The sequence below is a fragment of the Lygodium microphyllum genome, unplaced genomic scaffold (assembly GCF_053477565.2).
Source record: "Lygodium microphyllum isolate KBCC unplaced genomic scaffold, Lygodium_microphyllum_v1.1.10 scaffold_267, whole genome shotgun sequence".
Lineage (NCBI taxonomy): Eukaryota > Viridiplantae > Streptophyta > Polypodiopsida > Schizaeales > Lygodiaceae > Lygodium > Lygodium microphyllum.
The window spans coordinates 1-9,256 of NW_028229748.1; the positions used below are offsets into that span (position 1 = coordinate 1).

The 9,256-nt window shown below is 39.2% G+C and overlaps 2 protein-coding genes across 2 annotated transcripts; both read left to right on the plus strand.

Annotated features, from left to right (window-relative positions):
• Positions 1 to 122: 122 nt before the first annotated feature.
• LOC148008214 (uncharacterized) lies at positions 123 to 2,480 on the plus strand. The gene is made up of 2 exons (XM_087674425.1): positions 123 to 774; positions 871 to 2,480. The coding sequence occupies exons 1-2, from the start codon at positions 123 to 125 to the stop codon at positions 2,478 to 2,480; spliced, it is 2,262 nt and encodes a 753-aa protein (XP_087530551.1).
• Positions 2,481 to 2,938: 458 nt separating this feature from the next.
• On the plus strand, positions 2,939 to 8,163 carry LOC148008215 (uncharacterized). The gene is made up of 8 exons (XM_087674420.1): positions 2,939 to 2,998; positions 3,141 to 3,248; positions 3,382 to 3,444; positions 3,548 to 3,622; positions 3,785 to 4,328; positions 4,474 to 5,180; positions 5,323 to 5,581; positions 5,836 to 8,163. The coding sequence occupies exons 2-7, from the start codon at positions 3,153 to 3,155 to the stop codon at positions 5,503 to 5,505; spliced, it is 1,668 nt and encodes a 555-aa protein (XP_087530546.1). The 5' UTR covers positions 2,939 to 2,998; positions 3,141 to 3,152; the 3' UTR covers positions 5,506 to 5,581; positions 5,836 to 8,163.
• The last annotated feature ends 1,093 nt before the right edge of the window (positions 8,164 to 9,256 follow it).

A 9,256-nucleotide genomic window follows, 5' to 3' on the forward strand; every position in this document is an offset into this window, starting at 1 on the left:
TATGTTACAAAGTTCTCTTATTATGCATATGCAGCATGTGATTTTTTCAAAGTGCTTATGTATATCAACAAAATGTAATATTTATTATATGGCTTGTTTATGTACAGCTAGATAAATCAAGGATGGATGCATCTGGATCTCAAAAGGGTGCGACTAGAAAAAGAAAGCCTGATCCTTCTATCACATCTTTCTTTGCTAGAAGTCAAAATATTTCTACAAGACAAGAGGATACATTGCTGGGGGGGAATAGTGACAAGTCTCAAGGAGAATCTAGTGTCAATTTTACTCAACAAGGATCTAATGTAGAGAATGTAAATGCAATTGTGGAAAATGAGCAGATGGAGAGTGCATCTCATGCTGATCCTTCTTCTAAAAGGGTCAAAAGAAAGTGGCGACACCAATGGACTCTGCTTCATCCATGGGCTTATATATGCAAAAGCATATGTAATGAAGAAAGGATAAAATGTCAATGGTGTGAAGATGCTGGTAAAGTGAATACCTACACGCAAGCAGGTTCTCAAAGCATCCAACTATCTGCATTAAATGATCACGCAAAAACTTCTGATCATGTTAATGCTTCACGTACTCAAATTGCTAAAACAAAAATTAGAAATGATGGTAAAGGACCTATGGATCATGGACTAGACACAATAGTCCATAGTGAGCAAAAGCGCATTATATCATGCATGAAGCTTGTATACTTTTGTGCATGTGAAGATTTGCCACTAGAGAAATATCCACAATTGTGCAGGTTGCAAAGAGAGCTTTCTACTCCAGATATGCCTGCATCCGATGAATATGGATCATATGTCAATCCAGTTTCAGGAAGAGAGATGTTATTGGCTATGAGAGACCACGTAAGGAAGCAAATGTATGCAGAAGTATGCAAAAGTCCCTTCTTTTCTATGCTCATTGATGAGAGCACTGATCGCACCTTGGAGAAACATTTGATTATTTATATTTTGTATACCAGTGACGGTGGCAAAGGGCATGCATTTTGCAAATTTATGCGATTATTGCCAGTAGATAATGGGACATCACAGGCAATGTATGATGCTATCAATGCATTCTTTCTAGAAAGCAACTTGGATATGTCTAAACTTGTTGCAATAGCAACAGATGGTGCTTCATCTATGACAGGTCGTCGGACTGGAGTTGTGGCACGCTTTCAAACACTAATTCCACGTATTATGGGGATACATTGTATTGCACACCGACAAGCATTAGCAGCAAAGGATGGATTTATTTCACATCCTCATGTCTTTTCTTTTGTAGATAAAGTTGCAAATAAAGTGTATGCATGGTTAGGTAAATCAACAAATCGCCACTTGGAGCTATGGAAGATCATGCATGAGTATGATATAATGGATGCAAAGATGTTGCAAATTCATGCAGTTCGATGGCTCTCTAGAGGTCAAGTCATGGAAAGGTTTGTGAAAATCATGCCTGCTGTCCTTGAGCAATGGAAAAGACACGAAAAGAAGTGGTATGGATATGCTACAACTTTTATGGTGCAATTTATCATACATCTTTCGGCAGATGTGCTTGCAGAGTTAAATAAGTTAAACTCCGAATTTCAAAGGCAAGAGATGGATGTCACTATGATTGGTGCACTTATTGACTTGACTTTTGAAAAATTTAAACGAAGGTATCTTATATGTGAAGATAATCAGTTTGGTATTGGGTCAAAGCATCTTACTGAATTTCTAAAGATGACAAGCAATGGAAAGCTGGAGTATACAGATGCGAATGGTGTCACACATACACATGTATTGAAGTACATTCCAATTCCCAAAGTGTCAAAAAAGAAGGAGAAATCTAAGGCTACAAGTGATTCAGAAAGTGAACATGAGGGATTGAACTTGAATATATCTCTCGAAGGTGATGCAAGTGAAACAGGGTCTCTAGCTGAATGTATCTCTATTGCACGAGCATATGTGCAAAACATTTTGGATGCTCTAACTAGTAGGTTTGAAGATTTATCAGTCTTCAATGCATTCAAGATATTCAATCCTTCTTCATATCCTATGGATCCAATTGACAGGGATAAAATGACTCAACAATGGTTAGAAAGACTTATCAACAAACTTAATGTTGATAGTCAAACAGTTGACATTAAAAGGTGTATGAATGAACGGGAGGATTTCATTGGCATGTTATATCGAGTTGCTCGAAATAGAGGTATGCATGATGCTTGGGAAGTATGCAGCACTACAAAGACATGGTGGGACTTATATCCAGGTATGATGCGTCTATGGCAGACTAGCATGGTTATCCCAGCAAGCACAGCTTCATGCGAGCGTGGATTTTCAAGGCAAAATCTAATAAAAAGTAACTCAAGGTCTAGCTTATGCCTTGACACTTTGGATGCCTTAATGTTGCTATCCATTGATGCATGCGACAGCTCTCAAATTGACTGGAAAGATGTTTGGGACATTTGGATGGGAGCAAAGAATAGGAGGGCAATGCCGCTAGAATGATTGAATGGATTATGGATTCATGTTATTGTTAGTCCACCCATGGATTTTATTGAGTAGATGGATTCATGTTGTTCCTACTAGAATGATTGACTGGATTCATGTTATTGCTACTTATGCAATGGCGCTCATTTAAAAGTCTCAATCATCTAATCTCTATATTGTTATTGAAGTATTAATAGTAAGCTATATAGTTATGCATTCGATGTTATGACCTATGAGCTTTAAAAATTGTGTTTTACTTGGCGTGTTTTACTTATCTTCATTGAACCTTTTTATCGTACTTTTCATTTACATATTTTTCTCGTCATTGGACTAGCATTGGTTGTCTATCATCTGTCATTTGAAAGGCATTTTCAAAAAATGTCTGTCATAAAAAATTTTGAGAAACCCGTCAAATTTAGGCCTTGATGCCTAGCCTACAATTAAGCACCCGTCTCTTCTTTCATCAGTGTATCGGGAACAACTTGTCCGCGGACAAGACCGCCGAACTAGGCAAGCAAAAAGGGCTCATTGGTGTTGTAAGTATTATTTGATTGTTTTGGAAGAAAGAATTTGTTGCTCTCATGCGGAAAAGAAACGACCATTGACGCAGACGAAACAAATAATTAGTAGCCTGTCTACCAACTTACAATATACAATTCGGAGGATGTGCATGAGCAGGATAAACGCATCATGAAGCACGGAGTCCTCCTTCGTAAAGCTAAGACAGCCTACAAGAAGGACGAACGGTATATCGTTGTGGTTCCAGGGAAGCTTCTGCTGTTCATGGTAAATATCATAAGTTCAATCCTCACACACAGACATATGTATACATGATGACAAGTTTGGTCCTGTCGTATTATCACGAGTATCCAAATGCTCATTATTGCACTTTGGATCTGAATGCATGGATGGGTTCTAGACTCCAAATATAGTCGGGAAGCACGTTCGATACGTGACCACTCTAGTCAATGCCCGTGTCCAGGTATTTCCTGAGTCAGTTAGTAACAGACGTTTGTGAATATTTCAAGCAGTGAATAGTAGAAGGTTTGGCTTCATTGGAACGATTATGAATCTATGATAAACAGCTAAGCAGGAGCCAGCTGGTGCTCGAAATTATGGTTCCAAATACCAAGGATCTGGCCTTCAGCGCTGCCTCCATGGTAATCAGGAATAAGCATATCCCTTATTAACGTACGCCTCTAGTTAATTTAGCTGGCCACACGCCACAATCGACTCTGTATAATGCAGTAACATGGCCGCGAGAATATAACTCTTGGAGGATTTTGCAATATGGCTGCATGATACGATATGACCTGAATCAGGAAGGATTGTCATCGTGGGTCAAAACGATTGAAGCATCGGCCAATGGAGAGACGAAGTCGTATCACAGCTCTGGCGACAGCTCGGATTCCGGCGGCAGCAGAAGCAGCAACGATGCGGCTAATTACTCGTCGCCGAGAGGTCGACGGCGAGGCCATCGTCATCATCGTCGTCGACAGGTATCGGGCGAAGGAGTCAGTAATTACATTGAGCCAGACCCTAATTACATGATACAGCAGCAGCAGCAGAAGTTCAGGACTCGGCCTAATCCTCATAACGACAATAATTACATGAGATACGCACACGACGATGATTGGCCGCCAACGTCCATGCAACGAGCTGCAGGGCCACCGATGATGCAGCTAGCTGCAGGCCCAGTATTGCCTCCTGCAGCAGCAACATCAGGTCCATCGAAATCCCCTCCGGCCAATGTTAATGCCATGTACAACAATTATCCTAATATGCAGTTTTACGACGACCAGCAACATCGTCCTCCTTATATCGTGTCCGAACCCGACAGCTGTATCGATGATACCAACACACAAGGTCCAATTCTTTTATGTATCATGTTAGTACGTTGTGTATTCTCTCCCAGACTCTTGTGTGAAAAATGGATGAAGCAGCATTGCGAATACCTAGTAATATCCTGTACCACTTGACAACTGACCAAGAACGCACGTTTGCTCTGCAGGTGGCGTTGATAAGAACGAGACTGCTGGTGACAATATTGAAGCAGGTGCTGATCAATGGGCGACGCAAAAGACGAATTGTAAGAACGTGCAAACAAGAAGAAGATCGGTCCCTCTCCAATGCTTGGACAGTGCGCTGGAAGAGATGACGTTCTCGATTGGGAATATCGGGATCGCCGCCAGCGGCGCCGCTCCAGCTTCACGGCCTCCTGGCGCAGCAGTAGTTATGCAGATCGTGCCAACAGATAACACTGGCCAGCAGCTCAATCTCATGTCCAGTTCCAGCCAGCCTTCCACTAATTATACGCAGTCCCCAGCCAATGTTATAATTGATAGTATAAAATATAAGGGCAACACTATGAAAGCCTCTCCTCCGAATCTGATCCGGGCCGATACGTCAAAGGCCCTCGGTACAGCTATTAGGGATCTCTCGGCGCCCAGCTCGCTGCCTCATCAATCCAAGCCATCGTCGTCTTCGGGTGGTGGGAAAAAGCCTCCTAATTTGACCAGGGCTGATACCAAAGCTTATGGAGCTATTATGCAAAATCGAATACAGCTTCCGGCACTCCCTGGTCATAACGAATATGCAGTAGCTGCAGCTGGGGATGAGGATGATCGATACTATAATACTAGCATGAATCCGTCGACTAGCCCCAATATAGTATCTGACCCTGGCAATAGTACTTATGCAGCTACTACGTCGAACCAGGTAGAATTCTATTTCGTTTGCCGCCGCATAATATTCTTACGGAGTGTAATTGCGATTAGAGTAGAGTTAATAACGTATTTACATAATTCACTTAGGTGGGGAGTAAATTATTGTTGCACTGACCTTGGCAAAAATACAACAGACGTGGCAGATGACATACGTCACTGGTCGCCAAGAATCAAACGAGTTACAAGTCGCTGGTCGACGTTTTCAGCAGGCAAATTACATGCAACAGCAAGAAGCTACATATGATCAAAACGATGATGAGCTACAGGGTATGCATGAGCAACCAGCTCCTGCACGTACTCAGCAATGGGCGCGGTAGTGCAGCTGGCACCGCAGGAATCACACCTGATACCTAATAAAACGTACATTCATCCAGCCAGCATTTTGGAACGCAGGTAACTAGTAGCCTAGCTTGCTGCAAATGTCTGATATTTTCTCTTCTTCTCGAAGATGTACGCCCTCGCATGACAGTCTTCTTGATTTTTGACGTCACTTAGGAATACTCTTTTCTCTTTTCATACATGTCGTTTGCCGAGTTTACTTGGTGTATTACAACGCTAAGATTTTTGACACGAGGTGCGCAGTCCATTTTACAGAAGCTGAAACAATCGATTTCCCAGCACCAACTCCATTGTTTTCTCTATTGCAGCTAGCCCATCCGGCGAAAAAACAGTCGATTGGCGCTATGGAATTTAGAGAACTCGAGATTGTCGACGACTGCCAATTACAAGGATGTCACTAATGATCTTACAACAAGCTGGTAAGGGTCTTAATGTTGTATATTCTAGTTGCAGGCTCAAGCAAACTTTTACCTTTCGGTTGTTCAACACCATTGTGCATGCATGTTATTTTCCATAGTTTGGTAGCTCACTAGGTCTACTACTTACAATGCTGGCGAGCCATTTCGAAGGAACTTAACGTTGATTAGCATAACACACCAAGTTTTCATCGTCTTTGAAAACCTTCCAAGTTTATGTGTTACGAGGGAAAGAAGAGTGCCACATAAATTATTAATTCGAATTGCACATTAACAAACAAAGGGATGCTAATGTTTATGACTAATTTGTAGATTTGATTTCGTCACAAGGACTACGATACATGTGATTATATAGCTTCCTTGTATCAGCCCTTTGACCTTCTTGTAATATGTTTTTAACTTCCCCGCAATATTGTAATAAATTTTTTTATTTCCTCATAGTATTGCCTGTTAGAAACATGTAATGTGAGACTTTAAGCTAAAATCATGCATTCAAAAGTTGGTTTTTACGATCTCACATTGTTGACCTCTTGGATTAACAAGGGTCATCGATATATGCATCATAAAAGAAATGTAAACTATTATAATCACCAAAACAAAACCACCATATCTACATGATTTTACATATCGTTGCCAAAGCAACTGAGTAGTTCATCAAACACAACAAGCCTAGCTAACATTCAAACTAATGGTGTGTGTTGAGTATTTAATCACAAGCAATAATTTGTTTGTCATTTTAACTTTAAGCCTTGTAGTGCCTTAATATTTCTTAGAAATTAATACCGTATTCTTAAAATTTGTGATTTGAGGTAGGTTAATGACTGGCTTTTTGGCACATATAGCTCTTGCTTAGCCATTGATCATTGCTTATCTGCTCTATTCTCAATTGCACACCAACCTTCATCATCTTCTTCTTTAGTTCTTATAGAGAGTTGTTAGCTCAAGCCACCACTCCTAAGATTTCTTTTACTCCTCATCGATCTCCGACTCATATTTTTTAAGCTTAGGACATTCTCTTAAATACTTGCCCCATACATTGCAATGGGTTTTGACTCCCACAAATTTGCTTTGCTAACTTGTTTCGATAGTAATGTGTGTGGATACACTTAGGACTATTGACAAACTTTTTCCCCTCTTGCAGAGGTTTTTTCCCCCCGATCTTGTCTATATGCATGTTCACTTTTAGGGTATACTTAGTCTTGTAAATACTCTCTATTGATACTTCTTAGTATACTTTTTGTGCTCTCATAAGTTTCTCCCTCTCCAAGCTGCACACTTGCTTTCCTGCAACCCTAAATCCAAAAATTGGCATAAGAATGAACTTCAACCTCTTGGGCAGAGTTGTCAACACCCTTCACCCGATTTCCTAAAATCGAAACAAGATTTGACTGCCATTTAGAAGTTGATAAATACTACAAGAGAGCTCTATGGGTACGGTGTGATTCGGATTCATTTCAACCTCTATTTGCACTTTATTAGTAATATTGCATATGCTATTTTGTCATTTTGTGTAGAATGTTAGATATTTGTTAATTCTATACGGTAAGAGCCCTTACAATCTCCTTTATATTGTGCTATATAGCACATATTGATTTTGTGCATATTTTTTCCTATACATGAAAGTTTTGCATCAAGTATAGTTAATAGCCCATGGTTGGCAACAATCATACATTCCATATGCTGGCTGTTGAGGATAAGTTGGATGAAACCAACTATCCATTGTGGGTTTATATCATGTATCATGTATTGAAAGGGGCTTTGGAACATTGTGTATCGAATCGAAAGACATCTTGGTGGTATTCTAAAAGCTACAAGAACAACATAAGTAACAAAAGGAGGTGTTGTTGAGGATGTTATAGGTTCTAGTTTGTTCTAATTGATGCTAGAGTACCACCATCACCTACTCTTAAGTAAATTCATCGAGATGATAGAGATGCAGTGGCTCATACTTTGATTGCATTGGTTGCTAAATATACCATGATCCCACATATTCATTCATGTAAGACAACTAAGGATACATAAGATAGTCTTGGATGTTTGTATCGAGGAAGAAATAAGACATGTGTTACTTATCTACATAAGTAGTTAGAGAGTGAACGTATGGATGAAGGTGACTCCATGGATCTGTAAGATCAAAGACCTTAAAGAGCAGTTGATTGCTACATATAAGATTTTGCGAGACAATTCACTTGTGCAAACTATTCGCAATAGTATTCCTAATTCTTGTCCAAGTTTTGCATCTACTATTTGTGTGATGATGAAAAGCAATCTGAATGCTTTGTCATTTGGTGAATTCATTTTTATTTTACGACAAGAAGAAAATTCTAGGCAAAATAGGTTCATCATGTGTGTTGCAAACCAAGCTTTTGTGGCTAGTTAGAAAGATAAAGAAAACCTTGATTTTCTATTAGCAAGTAGAGATATGCAAATATTGTCTACTTAAACGAAGAAGATTGATAAGGTGCTTGGACAAAGAAGATTGATAATGATAAGAAGAAAAGAGAGTGTTGAATGTTTTGCAGGTATTGTAAGGGAAAAATATCATATCATTAAGGATTGTCTTGAATTGGCTACAAAATAGACTAAGAAGAAATAGCTACTATGGATGTTTGAAGATGCCTCTCCTTCTAAGTTAAAATTTGCAAATTTTGTGTAGAATATAAAAAGGATATTTAGTGTACAATGAAGTTATGACCCTTCTTTACATGATTCTTGCACGTCTATTATGGAATTAGATATATGGTAATTTGACAATGGTAGCACAAAGCATATTATTTATGTACATAATCTATTAGCTTCTTTTGAGCCCATTCCTAAGGGCAGTACTGTGACATGTACCAATAACCCCTCTTATCCTATAAAAGGAGTTAGGAAAATTATACTAACTATTATTAATCATAGTATTTTCATACTTATGGATGCTTTGTATGTACTTAAGATTAAAAAGGATTTGTTGTTAGTTTTTGCACTCACCAATTAGATTGGCTTGATAATGAAGTTTGTGGATGAAAGATACACAATTCATGATCTCTCTTAGGAGGATATGATTGTTGCATTTGATTCACTATGTCATGGGTTGTAAGAGCTCAATAACTATGGATAATGTGTGGAAGACATGGCACATGGTTCATACACAATTTTAGATGCAAAATTTTGGTATGTGGCATGTTTTGGTCATCTATATTTTTCTTTTTCCTTCCACCCACTAAAATCTAATATGATGTCTTCATTACCTACTCTTGAGGGGCATGAAAAATATATTTGTGAAGGCTACATATTGGGTAAACCGTAGGGTGCTTTTTTTTTAGAAGAT